General features: G+C 37.8%; 1 protein-coding gene across 6 annotated transcripts in view; it reads left to right on the top strand.

The window, feature by feature from the left end:
* The window catches only part of SHANK2 (SH3 and multiple ankyrin repeat domains 2), a 358,950-nt gene that overhangs the window by 296,365 nt on the left and 40,803 nt on the right, over nt 1–21,782 (top strand). For 4 of the 6 annotated variants that reach the window (XM_081163208.1, XM_081163210.1, XM_081163205.1 and 1 more), the window contains 3 exons: nt 4,269–4,404; nt 7,577–7,657; nt 12,381–12,401. In XM_081163208.1, coding sequence (XP_081019334.1) covers nt 4,269–4,404; nt 7,577–7,657; nt 12,381–12,401 — 238 coding nt within the window. The remainder of the gene's footprint in view (nt 1–4,268; nt 4,405–7,576; nt 7,658–12,380; nt 12,402–21,782) is intronic. The other 2 variants (XM_081163206.1, XM_081163207.1) reach the window with 2 other exon arrangements.

The raw sequence follows: 21,782 nt of genomic DNA on the forward strand, positions 1-21,782 counted from the left end.
TCCTGGTAGGGATGACTCCTACTGGACATGAAAGGTAGAGTTTGTGGAGCCTTTTTGCTCCTCTCCAGGTTGAGTTGTCCTGCCTACCACATTGCCCTCCTTACCTGTGGTCAACATCAGGCGGATCCTCTTGTATTACAGTGGTACCTCTGGTTACGAACTGAATTCGTTCCGGAGGTCCGTCATGCAGCTGTAGCTGTTCTCACACTGCTTTCTCACACCGTCCTTCTCAGCAAGTCCCACAGCCTACCAGTACCAAGTGTGTTTGCTTGAGTTGCTTCCCCCTGCCTTTCATTTATTCAAGTTGGTTGCTCAAAGAGTGTAGCAATTTTGGCCAGTTTTAATCTTGGGGGAATTGTGTTTGTCCCTAATGAGTTGCAGTTGTGCCTCCTCTCATCCCCCAATGAAGAGTGCTTGGACTGTTTCCTCCACCATCTTTATTTCTGCCAATGCAGTGCCCAGTGCTTCAAATATGGCTGCTTCATCTAGTTCCTCACGGTCTAGGTGGAGTTTAGACCAGAAGTTTAGATGATTTCATCTGCTGCTTTTCCTGTTTCTAAAATGCAGCACAAACGATTAGTTGTCAAAGAACATGGTATAGAACTAGTTTTACAGTGGGTTCCTTTGTTGTGAACAAAATCAGCTCCTGCATATATTGTCCTTTAATATTTTACATGCCAGAATTTTTCTTTTTTCAGTCCTTCTCAAAATTACCCATATCAAATGTCTTTGAATTTCTACTACCTGTGTCAAGAAAAACCCACATCAGTAGCAACAGGATATCAATTAAAATCACCTTCTGTGAACATTTCCCTTCTAGAAATTATTTTGCCACCTCAACATTCAAGTAGATGCAATAGCTGTACTGAGACTTGAGCCATTTACAGCTAATCTTGTTGGTGAGGGGGAGAAAGAAAAATGTAACCGTAATCACAGCTGCTTTGTGTGTGGGTTGGTGCATTAATGCATTAATCAAAACTCCCCATCTAGCCTAGAATACACATACACACACACACACACACTCCCAACTACAAAGATTATCGTAGGATAATGCCACTTTCCAAGAGTCTTCTGTACCAGTTTTCTAAATATATCTGCCCAGTACCTAATTGCAACTTCCTACCCAGATTTCTAGTTGACAGGCACTGAATATGACCTCATACTAGCAATTCAGGTCTCCCCCACATAATCTGATATAGCCAATTTGACCAGGCTTCCGCCATCAAACTGAACTCACCAATTTCTTCCTTCTACCATTCCACTTCACAGATTATGAATATGTTTGAGATAATCCCATCTTTTCTTGGATTCATTTGCTTATGTTGCTAGCTTTCTTCTCTGTCGTGGACAGCAGTTTTAGAAGCATGTTAGATAACAAGAAAACCTTTACATAATATAGGCAGTTTGGGGCTGGCATAGAGCCCCAAGAGGTACCCAATTGTTTAAGTTGGGCATTACCTGCAGAAGAGGTCACACTTCATTATTTGCTACCGTTGTGCTGAAATTTTCTTTTGTATATTTCCACCATTATCAATTTGTTGGAAAAGGGGAAGGATCTGAAAATTATCAAAGGGAAGAGAAAATTTCAGTGAAATTTTCATGGCTGTGGCACAGGATTTTGTTGCCTTTACCTAACTTTCATGGTAGCTTAGGGTTTTAGCAAGAGTCTATAAATAAGTTGACTGGTGGGTCTGTATTGTGTAGTCTTCCCTGGTACCTATGCTTCTTTAAAAGCACCCATCATGACATCTTTGGCTGAGAAGACCTCTCCTCCTCCCAGAGGGGAGGAGTTGTGAGCGGAAACAGCTTCCCATAGCAGCAGGGAGGCGTATTCGGCTCCCTGCCTCTGATTGCCTCTGCTGCCATGGCCAAGCCTTTCAGCTGGCCAATAGGGCCGGGGGGCAGGGTTTAGCTCCCCAGTCAGTTCCTGCTTACATCGGCTCTCCCGCCCTCCCTCCCTTTTAGGTCAGCTTCCTCTGCCTATTGACCTTGCTATGCACTTTGGTTGGTTGCCCAAGGGGCCTGGTAGAACTTTTTTATCAATTTGGCAAATTGGCACCAGCCTCTTGGTTTTTTTTGCCTACCTCGTAGCAACTCATCACAACTTTTTTAGTATTGGTGGTTAGGCTTTAGAATATGTGTACTGTGTTGGAGGTTTGGGTATGGCCATCATCTACCCCTCCACTTTTGGGTATTCCATTAAAGGAATTTGATGGTCGTGGATCCTGTCCAATGCCCTGCTGGTGGCTAGGGTCATGGCACAACCCCCAGTGACATCATGGGAAAGCTTCCAGTTGCCTAACAAGCTCCTCCCACTGGTTGTTAACCCCTGAAATGACTCCCCGCAGAGCGGGATGGAGTCATGTATTGCTGTTTTGTCCAATGCCTAAGCCAATACCACTCACATGCTGTAACCAATAAAGTTGTGGCCTAATTTTGCCCATTAACCTAAAATAATGTGTCTTTGTGTTTTATTATAATCCTATGTGGGTGGCGGGTCTTCGACTCACAAAAAACAGCGGCTGCGTACCATGCACCTAACGGGTTTTTTTTATTTTAAAAAGTTCTGGTATTTTTTGTTATAAAGAAATTGGTGCAGAAAGATTTTTTTTTCTTTAATAGGACTTCCCTTAAAAACCAAATCAGAGTGCACCAATCTCAGGTGCTTGTTAGCCAACGCCCCCTGCTTCCTGAGCTTCCACTAAAGCCATGGAATGGACTTGTCAAGTAACTGCTTCCATGGGGCTTTGTCAGATAAGGAACAAAGGAGCAGCAGAAAACTATAACCTCAACCCTACACCCACCAAAATTGTAAAGAAATTCTAGAGTGATAGCAAATGGGAAGGAAAAATAGTAGCCTCTTTCACAATGGAAGAAACTTTTGAGAAATTGAAAGACAAGTTTCAGCATAGTACAACCCTATTGTATGCTGCTGCTGCTGCTATCTTTTTCTTTGACATTTATAATGTTTGTCTTTGGGCTTATAGTCTTTATGTTCCTGTGCCATATTGTCACTTCCCTCTTCTCTTGAGATGCTTGTTTAGGACCAAACCATAGAAGATTGGATCTCTTTTAAAAAGCAGTCTTAGCTAGTAGTGGCCAAAGCTGGGGTGAATTGAATAAAGACTGTGGTACTGGGAGAGAAAAGATTTATCTCTTTTCCCATGTCACTTGCTTAATCTAAATCACCAAGCTGGTATTGACTTCTTAAGGAAATCAGCTATGTACCCATATGCTTTCCCTAATGTGGCACTAGCAATTGCAGAGATGAAAAGGATATTCACATCAGGAAACTCCTTGTGATTGGAACCTATAATAAAGATGGCCATCCATAGTTTTCCTGGAGGTCAGACCCCAGAGGCCTCCAATGTGGAACTCTTCCTCCTCACCACCACCACCTGCCTGACTACACTAAAAGATTTAATGATTTTTGTTTTGTCATTTTTTCTGACTTTAAGAAGTTTAAGTTATGTAAGTTGCTTAGAGATTCCTTACGTAGCAAGTGACTAATGAATTTAAATAACAATAATATTTTATGAAAATAAAGTATAGACCTTCTGAAGTGTACTTAAGTACTTGTGGGGGGGAAATCCAATGTGGTTCCTGTGCAGATTTGTGTCAAGAGCAAATTTTGGTCAAAGACACTTTATATTTAATTACACTCACAGCTGTCTGGGTACGCGTTGAAAGGCTGTCACGATTATGGTTTGGCTTCCCGGTGTGTTTACAAATCATGCAAGCAATAGATGTTTCTGGGGGCTGTAAGTCGCCATTATGGTTTATAAGCATGACAGGGATATAAAGAAAATGAGTCAAATTAAACTAATATCAATATATAGTATCTTTTGGTCTGTTGTACCTTATTTCCACTGCAGTGGAAAAATATTGATTCAATTCTCCATCTATAAGTGGAGTTCAATTCCCCCTGCCCGTACGGGCCAGTCGTGTCCGACTCTAGGGTTGCGCGCTCATCTCGCTCAAGAGGCCATCTCCATCTATAAGTGCTTCCAAAATGTTAATTTGTGACAATAATAATCAGATATGTGTTTAGGGGGGTTTTATTGCTGGATTGGTGCTAGCCAAATAATAATAATTCTGAAACAGGAATATCTGCAGATTAGCCAGGGAGCTGCTGATTAGGTAAAAATCAAATTCTTTGAACACTCTTCAAAACCTTATAGATATTGTTTTACTTTATCTTTTACAATCAAGTATTATTTTCCACATGTTTTAGTATAACTCTGTCCTTTCTCTCTCTCCCCCTGCAGGTTAATAATGAAAATGTAGTTAAAGTTGGCCATAGGCAAGTGGTGAACATGATTCGGCAAGGAGGCAATCATTTAGTTCTTAAAGTTGTCACAGTAACCAGGAATCTTGATCCAGATGACACAGCCAGAAAGAAAGGTACATTCTTTTCATAGTTTGAACTGTTTATCGTATTTCCTTTCATTGAGAGAACAATGTAAATGAGAAATTATTTAGAAATATGTAACCCTCCATTAATAGAAAAAATACTGTATCACAGCAGTTTTGAAATCAAATATATCCCAAGAAAAACATTTTTTAAATAGCTGGAGGAAGGTCCCATGTACGTGTTCTGAAAAATGTCCTTATTGAGAAGTTTTCTTTTGCAGTAAAACAAGAAAAGAACTAACGAGGGACAACAAAAACCCACAACATAAAGTGCATAAATCCACAAAAATGGTGTGTAGGGTCTAATTGATCCCAGAGGTTTTTTTAAAAACACAAAACAACATATAATCTATTTATTTATTTATTTGATAGATTTATATTCCATCCTTCCTCCAAAATGGAGCAAAGGAATCTTGTGTTGTTAGCATACATATAACCTCATTATAAATTGTTACGTGAGTATAACAATGCAGTTTACTGTGAGTTGCAAATGACTTTTACTTGAGCAGCTTATGCACAATTGCCACATTACAACACCATGAATATGGGAGGCAGAATATTTACATAAAGCACATTGTTGCTGTGATTTTCTGCCATTGTGTCAATCACAGATATCATGCCTTCACCTTTTCCTGGTGTCAGCATAGGTAGGCTCTACCAATTTTGGAGCTGCCGCTTGACATCCCAGGCAGGTTTGCTATGTGTCTATGCTCAGCTCAGAGTTTGATCAACTCCAGATACAAGTATATCAGGAAAATAATATTTCGGGATGTTCACTCTATTGTGGTTTGCTTACCTTCCAAGCAAATATAGGCATTTAAACAGACACCATCAGATCACAGTTGTGCATACCAGCTTTAGTTTTATTATAAGAAAGAATGATCTCAGACTTGTATTTGTGGACTAAGATTGCTGCATTCTCATGCACTGAAGAAAGGAAAATCACTGTCCTTCCATTCCTTAGCACATAATATGTAAGTGCAAAAACAAAAAATGCTGCTGTTGACACTTCTGAATTTGTGGGAAAGGAACTCTGGGGGGATTTCTGGTTGCTTGTTTTTTCAGTGTTGTTGCCATAGTCAGGTTTTTTCCTGCTTATTGGTGAAAAAGTTGTTATATTTTGTCCAGAAGACTGTAAATGGGTTGCTCATTTGTCAACCACTGTCTGACCTGGAATTTGAGCTGCCGATCGCAGAGATGCCCAAGGCAGCTCTCAACAACACATTTTGCAAATATCTTCATGTAAACAGATAAAATCTAAAGTTTCTCTATGGAGAGTTGCCATTAAGTCTGCCCACCTGCAGAGGGGGAGGTGCAAGTTGCTTGCAATTTTAAAGATGCAATTGAGGTGAAAATGACCCCCAAAGCAGAATAAATAAGTATTGTTCAAATGAAGCCTACAAGTAGCTATGAGGAAAGCAATAGTTTGGCTGGGTAAGCAAGGACCTTCTCACTGATAAAAATGTTTAATATACAGTATTAAGGTTTGAAAATGAGTTTTATTAGCCTTTTGGGTATTATTGACCTCTAATGTAATTTGTAGTGATACTGAGGAAAGTAAGTAATTTGATATGAAAATAGACTTTTTTCATCTTCTATTTTCCTTTTCACAAGAAATTGAAATAAAAGGTTCTAGGCTAAGTATATGTAGACATGACAAGTAGCTAATAAATTAAGCAGCATTTTGTGAGGTCATTTTGACCCCTAGCACCTAATGTGCATGGTTTTTCAATTTTTTTAGTCATTCCAGTGGGGTGGAGTGACTTGGAATACCACATACCAGTTCAAACCTCATAATAGTTGAAGAATACATAGAACCTGGAATTGTGGAAGACTTGCACAGAAGTTTTATTTTTATTTTCAGCACAGTTGGAGTACATATGACCTCAATTATTGATGGAAGATTAAGTTCAATTTGAGCTTCATCCCACAATTTAATATGTGTTGTATTATTTTACGGAAGAGTTAATTTCCAAAGTTGAAAAAATGCTCTTTTTTAATAGAGATTAATTGACACGAGAACTAGTTTTTCCTGGTGCAGTTCTGCACTTTTGGAAAATGTGCAAGAATATCCCAACCATGTGGGCTTGTTTAATGGGTCTTTCCTGATTGATTTGAATCCTATATACTATCTCTTATAACATGATCATTTCCTGCATATTCATTTGCCATGGACCTATGAAAAAGGGGTCAACAGCATAGTGCATTTACGTATGAAGCTCATTTCCTTTTGAAACTTGACCAAAAATATGTCTGCTTGGAGTTGCTCTCCATTATCTACTTCTGAAGCAGGGCATAAGTCAGTTGTACAGTTTGAATGCATGACCCATTAAGCTCAAACGGCTGCCAGTTTTATATATGTGACTTTCAGTAACAAACGTAGTAAGGGCTACTTGAGATAAGCTGATTTGGGCAGGGTAGCAAAATTTGATCTAATACACTTTGGATGTAGCAACTTAAATATTTATCTCTTGTTGTAAGTTCTGGAGCATTTGACTGCTTTGAGCTCCTCACAGCTAATGTATCATTGTTTTGTAGGCTACAATGACTTACGTGTCTAACTCAAATTATCAATGAACACAGCTTCAATCATTTTCTTTTTAGTTCAGTTTACAATACAAAAGTTGTGTATAGCCTACTGCTTTTCAAAGATTTAGAAGCATTATTATAAACTGTCACTTTCTATGGTTCTCCTGTTCACTGCTTGTGTCCAGTCATGATTTCTGGTTAAACCCACTTGTCCGTCAGATAACTGTCAGGTCATTTGCTGCTGTTGACATGAGCTGTTCATGTGAGGCTCTTTGAGTAACGTAGAAATGCAGAGCTTACAGACTTCTACAGTACTATGTCTCATTTGATAAACCTTTAAGCATATAAGATTCAATAGCATAAGCTTAGTTGTGAACGCGGCATGAATATCTCCTAAAATAAAATATATGTCAAAGAAATACTGTGGCGTCTTCCTTTCCTATGTGTGGAAACTGCTGTATGTAAACTGCTGTAAACGTTGTTTCCAGAGATCAGTTAACTGATTAGCTACATAGAGAAAAACATATTTTCATTTAATTAGTAATGCATTTTTGTGTTGAATATGAATAATGCATATATGAGCATGCAGTGAGTGCTGTTTCTTATCATGTATGTCCTTCTGTTTAATGCAAAGCCCCACCACCTCCAAAACGGGCTCCAACCACTGCACTGACCTTGCGGTCTAAGTCAATGACCTCAGAACTTGAAGAGCTTGGTAAGAAAGTGTTTCTTAATGAGCATGCTGCAATAGCAGAGATGAAAAGGCAATGTTAAGACTGTTTGAAAGTGAACTGCACCCTGTACAGAACGTGGTATTGGAAAAATAAATTACATGGGAATGTTGCTTTTCTGGAGATTCCCACGTGTGCATGATGAGCATGAGTGATTTTGTTGTGTTTAATTTTGTTTCAAGCTCTGCGACAGAATGTGTTTTATCATTTATGTGCATTGTTATTTTACACATTAATTTAAAGCTATAAGCATATTTTATTAGCTTGTTTTCCCCCCCCCTAAGAAATCAGTTTATCTAATATTGTTTTATTTTAAATTTCTGTGGCCTCTCATTAGTGGACAAAGGTAAGCTGCTAGCTGTCGTTGTATAAAAGCTGACCCAGAACCAAAGTGTTGTACCTGAAAGGAAACTATCTCTTATTGGTGTTTATTGCCCCCAATCCAGCAAAAGCAATTTGTTAGCTTAAAGCAGGTTTTGGCTCTCAGATGTTCCCTACCATAATTTCAATCTCTCCTCCTGGATTAGGGCCTACCATTATTTATTTATCTATTTGATCCAGTGCAATCCTATGGATGTGTACTCAGTGCAATCCTATGGATGTGTACTCAGAAGTAAATCCCATTGAGTTCAATGGGACTTACTTGCAGGTGTGTGTCTTGCAGCCTGAATTTGCATGGACAAGAACATTTATTAATCTTTACTTCACCTATTTTTGTGCAGAAAAAAATAGTGCTGTAGTAGTAGTATCCATTTTTGCAATATTCTAGTTAAAATATTTCTGATATAAGTTCTTTTTTATTTAAAGAAAACAGTTCAGCCTTTTCCTACCTTTTAGTAATCAAATATTTGTTACATAGAAAACACTTTAGATATCCTGATGTCTAGTGCTGGATCTAGACACATCAAAGAAGTATTTCAGTTTAAAGCGTAAATTTAAACAGGGAAAACAGGTAGAGAAAAAAAGGGACTCCACATCGACATCTGGTGGCACATTATTGCACATACAACGCATATAAATCACTATTTCTTTACCAGTCTCACTGAGTTCTAGGTAACATTGAGTTTGTTTATTTAACACCTTTAGGGGTATTAAGCGGAAACATTTTAAAATAGAAATTACAGAGGTTTCTCAAATGAAGAGTTTACTTTTTGTATAATCTTCGTTTAAATTTATTGCTTGATTGTGAATTATCAGCAAGCAATTTGCTGATAATATGCCTTCCTTTGTGCTATTTCTTGCTTTAAATAACACAACAGACCAGTTGCAATTAATATTGTTTAGGTTTTGGGGGGATTAGGTGGGAAATAGGGGGCTATTTTATATGAGAGTTATTGGGTTTTTAAATTTTTTTGCCAACCATAAAATTCCTGTTTCACTTGTTTTGAATATCATGAAGTTATCCTTTTAAACAAATTTTTGTATCATAGCACAGTCCTTGTTCATTCGCCATGGAAAAATGGGAAAGGCTCCCTTATGAACCATAAAAATAATGATCTTGTTGGCTAACTAGGACATTTTTCTTCAATCTGGACATTGTAAGTTACACCTGAGCAGAGGGAGTAATCACCAGGGTGACCTATTAAAGCTATGAAAATGTGTAGTACTCAGTGTAATTGACTTCCTCACCATGCTGCCTTTATAGGTCTTAGCATCCGACTCATGAACCATTTTGAGATTCAGGAAAAAGCTTTCTTTGGGCCACAACTGCACCTTCCTTCTGAGCTCCTTTCTTTTCCCCAAGAAAATCACACAACTTCAAAGGAATGGCAGTTCTTCGGCAGTAATTTGAAATCAACTGCCGTCAAGGGAAGACTTGGCCTCCACCATGGGCTTGAGTGAATCACAGCAGCTCAGTCTCACTCGCTTGCATCAGAGGTCATCCTTGGGAACCTGGCAGCTACCTGCAAGAGAAAAGTTGCTTCTGTCAGGGGCTGAGCAGGTTCCACTCCCTTCCCTCAGAGGAGATGTTGCCTACTAGGCAGTGGTGAAAAGACAATGTCAGCAAAGATGAGATCAGGAAATGCCTGAATGATTAATCCTGGAACCATGTGGATATCATGGTTGCTCACCTGCCTTCATCCCTGGCTACCAGGCCGCACTCGCTTGCTGGCCAGCTGCTGGGGAAGTTCCCCTGGGCCAGCAGTATCAGGGGGTGGTCTTCCTGCCAAGGAGGGCAAATTTGAATGGGAGCTTGAATGATATAAGCTCAACAGGAAGGTCTAGGTGTGTCTGTAGGAAAACTTGTTCTTTCTTATAGTTCTTGGTAGAATGCTAAGACCTATAAAAGCAACTATGGAGAGAATCAATTGCTACACGTTTTAACACTTTAAACAGGTCAGCCTGATAATTACTCTGTCCTGGTGTAACTCTAGTTAGTTCACATTTTCTCTAAAGAAATACAAGAAAAGCTCTTGCCTTCTGGTTGCACATATTGGGCGTTTTATTTTTGAGAAGGCTATCACTGAAAGGATAGGCATAAATAACCTTAAAGGAGTTGGCAATAAAGAATATGTCTTCCTGACCATTATAATATAGAAATTTGAGGTTTGTTCGTCCTTCATAATTTTTATATTAAATGGTTATACAATTTTATAGAAAATTAAGTACTTTGCTATGATGAAAAATTGTCTTAATAGCTAGAGATATCCACACCAAACGTGATTCAAAGTCCATGAATGCACACAGGAAACTTTGTATGAGTTGGAACTTCCTTATTTACTTCCATGACATAATTGTAAGCAAGATTTTCTGGAATTGTGTTGAAGAGAACAGGACCCCCTTGATTATACAGGGAAAGAGTACACAATACTTAAAATATTCCTGCATGCCTACCAATGCTGCTAAATATGCAAAGGCTTTAGTCCTCTGCAAACTTAGGAGTAAATACCACTAATGTCATTTGTATGTTCCGCTGTGTAAACTTGCATAGGATAAGGCTGTAGATGTGATGGTGTCTTTTGAAAGACCACCTACCATTTATAAGAGTATGCAAACGTTCATGCTGCACAGAATATGGAGTTGAAAATTATGGAGTTTTAGTCATGGCAAAAGTTTAAATTATTATTGTTGCTGCTGTTGTTACTGTTTTTCGACTTCCTTTCATCAGTGATGTCTAACAAAAATAGTTCAAAAACTATATCTATTGTGCATATAAATGTTTTATTAACTAGTCTAAATGGCTTTAAAATATTTTTTTTATTTGCCAGTATATAAAAAAGATAGACTTACAGGAAGCTGCCATAGGAACATAGTACAAATATTTGTCCATATATCCAAAATTGCCTACAATGACTCTCCATGGTTTCAGATGGGAATCTTGCCCAGTCCCATCTGGTGATGCCAGGGATTGAATTTGGAACCTTCTGCATGGAAAGCATGTGCTCACTATTTATCATTGATAGTGTATTTGTATTGTCCCTCTTCTTAATGGGTTCCTCTTCCTACTTTTCTCTGTACTCTCTCTTCTTAAACTGGACCAGCCTCCCCCCACTCCACTTTCACAGGGCCATTCATTCCCCTTGAAAGCAGTGGGGGGATGTTGGTGACTTTTATAGTGCATGGGTGGGAAGCAATCAAAGAACTTTGGAGTCCATGTGGGTCTACACTTCAGTCATGAATACTTTATTTTTTTAACAATAGAAAAGCTTTGTTGCCACAGTAAATGACAACAGCCACCATTCCCCACCACCCTCAATAATACCTCTAGGAATAATACTACATCATGACACAGCATAATTCTCAGGGGGCATTCCGTACTGAATTACAAAGGAGTGTCAATGCACTGCTCAGGGCAGCCAAGCTGCCACTTGAAACTTTGGCAGAGTTTTTTATGGTCCTTTACAACTATCCTCTCCCATCCCAGCCTGAAGATAAGCTCACTCCCACCCTAAAGTTCTTTGATTCGGATCTTCAGGGGCGGGTGTTATTCTTCCCCACCTCGAAAGCAACAATAGTCTGGGCTGAATGTCCAACACTACGATTTTCTTATTTGTGACCAATAATATTTCTTACCTTGTGGTATTCCAGTGGAATTTCTTTCTTTTCTTTTCTTTTCTTTGAATACATGACAGTGTCCCCCTTCTTGTGAATGAATTGTTTTGTTTAAGAACTCCCCCTCAGTTTTAAACCAGTTTGCTATTCTGTGTATTAAGGGGCTGCTATTTTTGAGGAAACAGCCCATTGGGTCAAGGAACTAATTTAGTGGTTCTGTGGAGCTCATGTTCAGCTTTGTGCCCCCTGTAATATTACACGGCTGCTTCCAAATTAGTGTTGCACAAGCTCTAATTCATGTCTGCCCCTCTTTAGAATCTGCACTAAGATTGTCAGGAACTAATGGCCTAAGAAATTGTCACAATTCTTTCCCCTTTGAATTCAAACTCTTAAAATATTCCCCGCCACCGCCCCTCCACAATCATGCTGATATTTTTAAAAATCTAAATCATGCTGTTTAACTTTTAGGATGAGATCTTCCTTTTCGGCATAGCCATGGTATTCTGCCTTTTAGATTGTATCTTTTGGAATTAGAGTTTAAACATAGCCTGTGCTAGTTTTGCTAATGCTTATGGTGATTTGAAAAAGGGAAAGCATACCGGTAGTACTGAGTATGCTCAGTGTTGGTGCTTGAGACTCAAACAGGGATTTATCATTTTAGAATGACCTTCTCTTCACATTTTATTTACCATTCATTCCCTTTCTATTTTCAAGCTTCAGTACGGAAGAAGAAGGGTAAGGGGAAGCATTTTATCTCTTTTAATTTGTTTTTTCTCCCCTACACCTTTTCATATTAAAGGAGGATACATAGTTGTAAATGGTCCAGTTTGTCAGTCATAAAAATAATTTATTAATATGTTTTAGCTATTTAGATAATGAACTGAAATCACATAAAATAACCTAATTTCCTTCACATTTGAAATAGATGATCCCATTTCTTTCTTTTGTCTTGCCTCCTTCATCCCCACTTCCTCTCCCTTTATATGTTTAAGATCCCTTCCCAGTTGTTCCCCAGTCATTATTTCAAAGTTACTGTGCTAACTGGTGATCACTTAGGGCTATTTCATGCATGGCATGTCCCCAGGTAGGAAAAAAATATGTGCACACACGTCATGTTGTATGTCTATTCTGCTGTGGTTACCTGTATTTGGAACCACCTGCTGCAGCTTCTGAACATGTGTAACCAAGGCAGAATAAACACTTGTGCCGTTTTCATGCTCAGCAATGTATGTGGGTGTACACATATTTTTCTGCACTGAGTTTCCCTTCATGTAGGAAACTCATGAATGAAGCAGCCCTATGAAAAGCAGTGGCAAGTAACAGGAGTTTGGTGTAGTCCTGCATCACTTATTTCACTTGCCTGCTTAATAGCCAGTCGTTACTTACAAAAACCACACTGCCTCTGTCTCAAAAATAGGCACCTCACACACACCTTGAGTCTTTACCTGGAGAACTGCTGCTCTGCATAATTTCAGGTTGAACTTAGCATCTTCCACACTGTCCCGTATGCATGGAATGCCCTCCCTGAACTGATCCATAAGGTCACAACTCTCCTCTCCTTTATCTCCTTGAGACCCACCTCTGCTGCAATGCCTACTGAGCCTATTGCACAACTTGCAATGACAGATTGCTATGTGAAAGGACAGATGGGGATTGTTGACATTTTGTAGTAATACTAATTATATATAAATATATGTATATAAAGGTTGCATATATTTAGCTGCATCCCTTTTCTTCCTTACCCTTTGTATGTCACCTGCTTTCTTCAAGGCAGGGAACTTTGTTTTTTTGTATATATGATTGCCTAGCACACTGCTAATCCATAGAGGTAGAAGAAATTGAGGATAAGTCATGTGTAGATTACAGAGTTGTGTGAAGCATTAACTTTGATGCTATGTTACAGTGGTGAAGCAAAGTGGCTGGAGTTAAATTTACTTAATTTTGTTTTTTGTTTTACACTTTTCCCAACTCTCTCGTTTCTCTTCCTTTTGTTGATCATATTAAGAAGAGCTCCAAGTACACCTACAGCACTGCCACTCAAATCATTCTACAGAAACCCATATAGAATAAAACCTTGTAACTAGTTGTGAGCCCCAGTGACTTGGAACACTTTGTAGTGTAGATGGGTTCTCCAATAAGTATAATGTTTGTGTGTGTGTGTGTGTGTGTGTGTGTGTGTGTTTGCTTGCTTTTGTTTCACTGAGGGGGAGGATAAATGCCCTGGATATGGCTTTTGAAACCACGCACAGCCAGTGGCTCCACTTCACGTGTTATAACATTTAGTGTATATATGCAGTCCATACTCTCAAACTGACATCCACTGTGAACGATGTATACGTTGACACAAAAGTCATTACTTGTGCCAGAGAGTCAAGAATTTGTCTCTGCCACATGTACACATACTTTAAAGCATATATGTTTCTTGTAAAGCAGACCTCACATGTGTAGAATTTCCTTTATGCGAAGTTGCATTGTACTTTGCATGGCATTCTGCATAGGCAGGGGCTGTCCCAATAGCAGGCATAGGTTCATATGGATGTATTTGGTGTTTCCCGTGAAATTGAAGACAATAAGGTAGCCCCTTATTACTCTTAATCAGAGCCCCTTATTTACAATGGAGCCACTGGATCAGGGCCGTGGTTTAGCAATACAGTTAAGAGATAAAATTCCTTTGTAAGATTAAAATCAAATATTATGTTTTCCGCTACTTTTAACTTTACTTCTGAATGTTGCATAGTGTTACTAAAAAAACCCAACTTCTCAATCTGTAATACATCTTTTTAGCTTCCAGTTATAGACTCACCTGCCAGTAAGCCTCATTTAACTCAATGGAGCTTACTTCTGAGTAGACTTTTACAGGATTGCACTGTTACATTGCTATTTTCCCTTTCATCATCCTTCTCAAACTCAGAACTAAGCCACTCAACTTTAAAATATGCATTATTTCAACTTGAAAACTGGTCTTATTTCTTTTGGTTTACAATATTTTGAAAAATTAATACAAATTTGACCCAGAAAATACACAGTTGAATTTTTAATAAATGAATTAATCTAAATTGTAGGATTTTTTTGGGAGTATCCACTGCTTAGCAAGGTGGCTAGTCTAGACCATGAACTCAATTGGGGGGGGGGAATCTTAAAATTAGCAAAACAAATAACACAGGGAGATTTTTGCATAATTCAGACAAAACATTTGCATACCTTTTGTATCTCATAGAGTTTTAGAACAATATATTATATAGCAATATATTTCCTCTGTTTAATGTCTATGCATCCTTGCCCCGATCAAGAGATCACATATACACATGGTAGGTTATGTATATGTATGTGTATGGTGTCTCCCAATCTTTTTAAGGACTTCTTCATTTTAGCGGATAGACCCAAACTAAGTGTGCCAATGATAGGACATATGGGGATAGGGCACCTCCATTGAAATGAACAGAGAATTCCATTAACATGTCTTGGTGAAAACAAGATTTATCAGGGCATGTGATAATGCAATGCCCAACAAATCCCCACTGAATCAAACAAAAACATACCCAAACAACAAGCAATATGATTATTTCACCAGTATAAGCACAATATGACTAGAATTTTAAAATTAAATAATTCCAGCCTATTAATTCATTTTTTCAAAAATGAAGCAGCAACAAAATAAACCAGCCTATCTATAGATTATTATTTTTTAAAGAAATCATGAGGCAACGATGGCTTACATGACCAGATAGCTATGGAATTTGTAGGGGGAGCAGGTTTTGCATAGCTATTTTGGAACACTTTTCTAATTCATAAGTACCAAATTTTATTCTAGCAAATTTGGTGTATCAAGCAATGTCAGGTTTCCTTTGATCTTATTTGAGATTTTAAGCTTAGCTAGTTGGTTTTTCCCCCTGAACAGTTTCTAAACTGGATATTGTTCAATTCTCCATCTATAAGTGCTTCCAAAATGTTAATTTGTGACAAGAATAATCGGATATGCGTTTAGGGGATTTTTACTGCTGAATTGGTGCTAGCCAAATAATAATAATTCTGAAACAGGAATATTTTTGCCTTCCTCGATTTTTGTTGATCTTTCTCTTGGGAGTATAAATTTTAATTCTAGAAGAATATTACCATATTACCTGCAGAAACATTAGGTTAGGTCATAGTGCAATTTAATACGAGATGCAACTCACCTAACAGAACAATGTTTAATAGTGGTATCTTCTAAAAGAAGCGTATCAGTGGCATTAGTAATAAAAGCAATAATATTTATAGTACATGGTATAGTATCATTTTTTCCCAGAAAAAAGCGTGAAATGATGGCATTTGAAACAATTAAGACATAAATTAAATCCAATACTTGAATTCCAAATGTAATAGGGAACGAAAAGTGGCCTGATGTGAAAAGGCTACACACTGCGATTACAGGTATTTCAGCACTGTGGAATAGATCATAGGACTTTCACAACCAAGGAATAGTGAAAGCAGACATGGTACCAGCTCTAAAGTGTTCACACCTTCAAATATGATGATAATCTCGGAAAGATGTTTTGGACAGAATTATTTAAGTCATCAGAAAGAAACCTTGCCGTCAAAGATATGGATATTCCTGATGTTACCAATCTAACATGGATCCTCTGAAGGATATTTGTGTAAGTATTAATTGCTGACACCAAATGAAAATCTGAGTTAATATTACTATTTCATGGTATGCAGTTTTAAGTTTTGATGGAGATGTGTTGAATGCACACTTAATCATTTTTAAGGGGTGATATTCCGTCTTCTCTTAGCAAATTTATTAAATATCTGTTCATTTATCCCAATGAGGTAAAGCCATATTTATTAGCATAGCAAGGAATCAGACTTCACTTGTTTTCTAATACATATCAGTAAGAATGTTATCTGTTAAAGAGGTACAAAGGAGTTAGTGATGAAAGAAATACAAGGGGTGAATTTTTGAGTTCTGTTCAGTACTTTCTGGGAGTTCTCAGAGATAATGAATCCAGGTGCTGAATATTTCTGAAACATTCAGCATGATTTCATAATCAGGTGGTGAAAATTAGTAGTGCTTCTGAAAATGTTTGCAGTCCTTAATACATGAGGGCTTTTAAAGCTTCCATGTTGCCATTGTTCTTGCTGTCTATTATGAGCAGAATACTCATACAATTATAACTAGTCATGCATCCCCACATGTAAAGCACTTCATTGTCTTTCTTCACTAGAGAAAAGTAATTGAGGGTGACTTTGCCATCCCAGTGAGGAAAACATTACAAGAGAAAATAAAGTGATGGAATTGTAAGTATTCAAGAGAATCATATTACTACGGCCATTAGGTGTGAAATTTTTCAGCAAAACCCCTGGAAATTGTTGGCTGAAAGATGAGTAAGACTTTATTATATATTTTTAGACAGTTTGTTATTTAAGATTTTCAGAATTTAAAGGTTGCACATAGAACGCATTTTCAAAGCTTTTAATCTTTTTGTCTTTCAGGTGCTGTAATGCTGCCACTGTGACTTAAACTTCAGTATGCCTTATTTAAGGTACCAGAGAGGTGGACAGCATACTCTTCCTTTCTCTCATTCTTTCTTTCCTTTCTTCCTGATTTCCTTCCTTATTTTTTCAAGGCCTTTTCTTCCCATTCCACATTGTTTGTTTTTTCAGTTGTTAACAATGTCATGTTGACTCCTAATTAAAACTGTAAAATAAATTACTCTAGGCATCTTGTAGTTTGTTTTCATTTGCCTTGCTCAGTTCTACAAGCTGGCTCATGTGTTTGCAGAATTGCACCATAACTTACTATAATGTTTGGAAGATTGATTCCCCATCTCCAAATTCCATCTCTTCGAATGCTGGCTCAAATCTAGCACATTTTGTTTCCACTTATTTTCTCAATTCTGAAAACCTTCCATGTTTTCAGAATGAAATAACTTTTTTTTTGAAAAATAAATACTGTATTTCTAAAATAACTGTTGCTTCTGCAATGTAGAATATCTCTTGTGTTGTAAGATTACAAACATATGGAGCATCTATGCATACATTCACACATAATATTTTTTTTCATCTGCATATGGGGATTTGAGTTGTCATTCCATGTGATGGAGTAAGGTATAATCTAGCATTAGATAACAATGTTATCATGAGGTTATCTTATCCCTAGCAGCTGGTTGTTTGGAATGACTAATTTAGAATGACTTTTCCTTTGGTTCTTCATTCGATAGAAACCACATTACAGAAAGGAAGGATGAGATTGGGGGTCAGTATGTTCATAAAACTTCCCAGTAGAATTAATTCAGCAGCAATATTAGTAAATATTCCCAAAAGGCAGATAGTCTAAAATTTGGCCAGCAAAGAATTAATGGATCCCTAGATACGATTCAAATGAATATCAAGTGATTCAACCTGTGTGGCTCTGTGTTCCCTAAGTCTTAAACGTTTTTACTAAAAACTATTCTTGAAGCACAGCATATGTATCTAATATGACCCAGTCATCTCTTATTAGTTTCTGCCCATTGATTATAGTATAATTTATTAATCTATAAATATTATCTTTCATGCATTAGAGTGAAATCTGATTACTGAAGCACACATGATATTTTCCAGATACCTTTTTAATTCGCACCTCTTCCAGATAAGAGGTATATAGGTGTTAAGATGTTAGATGACAGGATTTGTAAATCTGTTGCTTTCGAATTAATATTTGGTATTAGTTTCATATACCATTTTCCCCACCCTGTACAATGATTCTATCCTGTACAATGTCTGATTTGAGGTTTGCCAAGACATGCAAGCATCTCCTCCCAGTTCTCTTAAACAGACTACCCATTTTAGAAGCCCTCTTGCATAATCTGAAATTGTCAACTTCTTATGTTGGGCTGTACGGTTGCATACTTTACAATACACTGTCTTAATTTCATTTATCTTACAGTTTGGCTTGATTCAGACCTCACACCAAAGCATGCTTTGCACTAATTGTAGCTTAGAACCCAAACCATGGTTTGAGCTTCCATATGTAAAGACAAAGCATGAGTTAGAGCTGCTTGTTTGCTTTTGTTTGCTCTGCTACATCATGTCAGTTCCTTCCCATGTGGAGCAAATATAGGTAATTGCCTAGGTCCAGTGCTCTCAGGGGCCCACACCTTAACACAGCACACATGACTACAGGTCCTGTACACGGACAAAGAGCAGGCCAGTGGCTAGGCAGAAACCATGCATTCAGTCACTCTTTTGTGGCTCCAGGAAATGCAGGCATGGGGTAGGGGCATGCCTGCATTAAGAGAAAACTATTTCAAATAAACAATGACAGAAAAGTTATTATTTTCCCTCTCCCATGCGGGGTAGGGGGGGTATTGTTATTTTTTACCCTACTTACTTTGCGTCTCATCCCATGTTGAACTCCAAGAATGTGAGGCAACCACATTCACCTATTTAAACTGCATTTGAGGCTCGCAAATCCTGAATTCAACTAATTCAATAATATTTACTTGCGTAAAACCAAATATTGTTGTGAGTAATCCTACATAAATGGCATTATACTAAAGACCTTTACTCTTAATAGTGAAAGTTAATAGTGAAAGTTATTACTAGTACACTCTCTGCTCTTTTCTGTTTCTTGGAGTGGGGGTGGAATTGGACAGAATTTCTTACTAAAATCTCGTATGTTGAAACTGTTTTATAAGGCCACATGCTATATTTATAATGTATGAATAATGAAGGTGTAAAAAGAGAATATCAATTCTACATTTTGCTGTTACTAAAGCTATCTTATAGAGTAAGTGGTTAAGGTGTATGTCCTAGAAATGCTTTGTACAGAGTTCTAGATTCAAACTCAGGCACCTGTCTAAAAGCTTTATTTGATTTATTTTTTACATTTGTATCCCACCTTTCCTCCAAGGTAGAGTACATGATTCCTGCCCTTCCCTTCACAGCAACCCTGTGACATAGGTTAGGTTGAGAAGCCCTAACTGGCCCAAATATCACCCAGTGAGCTTCTTTCCTCTGTGGATATTTGAACCTGAATCTTCTAGATTCTGCTCTGGTACTAACCACTAGCTTTTAGGTGTCTTCCAGATGTTTTCTCAAGACATCCAATTGTGGTTTCTCTACCTCCTGGTTTAGTTGAATTTCACCTGTATAAAAATGTCATGGAGGTTAAACAACGTACTTTGTCCTGCATTGTGCACACCCTAGGAAAGACCTCCTATCATGCTAAACCATAATAGCAGAAACCATGGCTTGCAAGACCAGTTCATACCATGGTTTCTTATATGATTTGCTGGATAATCACAGGCTGTGTGTTGTCAATTCAGGCATCACATCTTGGTTTGATTTGTGTCTGAATTTGAGTCATTATGTCTGATTCCAGATTTAGATTATTTTATCTTGATACCATCAGTTCATCTTTAGTAGCATTCTTTTCGTAAATTACAGAACTTCTATGTACAAAATATCAGACTCCCCTGAGATAACATTTTTATGTTATACATTTCACATATGGAGAGAATCTGTGTTTTGTGTCTTAAAATGTCATATAAAATAAGAATAATTTGATTGCATTCATTTCTGGCATCTGTAAAAAGCTTGCAAATGTTAAATAAATTAGCCACAAACTGAATATGGTATCAGTGGTTATTTCTTGTGAGCAAATGTAATTAACAGTCTGACCCGTAACTATTTTAAGTTTGCTTTATTAAACTTTGTTAGCAAATAAAATTTATGTAATAATAAAAGAGGAAAATTGTTCTTTTTATAATCAAATAAGTTAATCTTACATACATTTCAAACAGCACTAACATTTCCCCCCTTGCTTTTCCCATTCATGACTATCCTTTTCTGGAACCAATCTAAAACACTTGGATTTGTGCTTTTTCAATCTTTGAATTAGTCAATGAAACCATACTGGTTGATATGCAAATATTCAAGGTTTACTGGGTTATAGATCAGGCTATAAAATCCTTTTTCTTAATTTTAAAATTACATCTTAATGCTAGTCAGCTGTTTAAGAGATGCCATGTCTAATACACGTACACAATGCATTGAGAAACTATCTCAAGTTACCTGTCAATGTAGACTTTAAGTTAAAGTATATATAGACATGGAATAGATCTATGTTGGACAGCCCCCACAACAAGGTGGGGAGCACTTTCAAGTGAAGTGAGTTTCCATTTGAAGCTGTCACTTTTATATCTTGCTCTTAAGTACATTGGGTGACTATATTGGGCTGAAATTCAAAATTTCTGCCTTGTTTCCCTGTGTACACCAAGATTTCCGGTTTCCACATTTCACAGCAGCCTTCGGTGTCTCCCTGAGAAGCCTCTTAGGAAGATTAGACAATTGTCCAGTGCAGTATCTAGCATAGTGCAAAGGACCGCAGCTGAAAGCAAAACTCAGCAGTATCTCACGTGTTTACAGAAGCACTTCAATCACATCAGCACAGATGTATTTCGCTCTTGGCCATAATCACTCCAAAGTACCATTACTGTTGTTGGGGTTTTTTGGCCAGTCTTGAAGCCATATTCTGATGATCCCTCGTACCTACGGGACAGCTTCTCCTGGTATGTCCCACGGAGGAACTTATGATCTTCAAACAAAAACATCTTGGCGGTCCCAGGCCACAGAGAGGTTAGGCTGGCCTCAACCAGAGCCAGGGCTTTTTTGGCTGTGGCTCCGATCTGGTGGAATGCTCTGCCACAAGAGACTAGGGCCCTGAGGGACTTGACATTTTTCCGCAGGGCCTACAAGACAGAGCTGTTCCACCAGGCCTTTGGCCAGGGCACAGCCTGACTCCCTCCTTTGGCAATCTTCACAGAACTCTAGCCCAATGGTTGCCATCAATTTGATTTGAATTAATTTTATAATTAAATGATTTTAGAATGTTGTATTATTTTATTGTTGTTAGCCGCCCTGAGCCCGGCTTCAGCTGGGGAGGGTGGAATATAAATTAAAAAATATTATTAGTATTAGTATTAGTATTAGTATTTATTGAAATTATTAACATGAAAATGTTTCAGTTGAGTGAGAGATTTCTTAAGTTTCCTTTGCCTTAATGAGAATTAGCAACACCCACAAAATCAAAAATATTAAATTATCATAAATTTAAAATGTCCAAAGAATGTCATGGATACCAGCAGCCACAGC

Source organism: Podarcis bocagei (assembly GCF_964188305.1).
Source record: "Podarcis bocagei genome assembly, chromosome: 1".
In the NCBI taxonomy this organism is placed as follows: domain Eukaryota; kingdom Metazoa; phylum Chordata; class Lepidosauria; order Squamata; family Lacertidae; genus Podarcis; species Podarcis bocagei.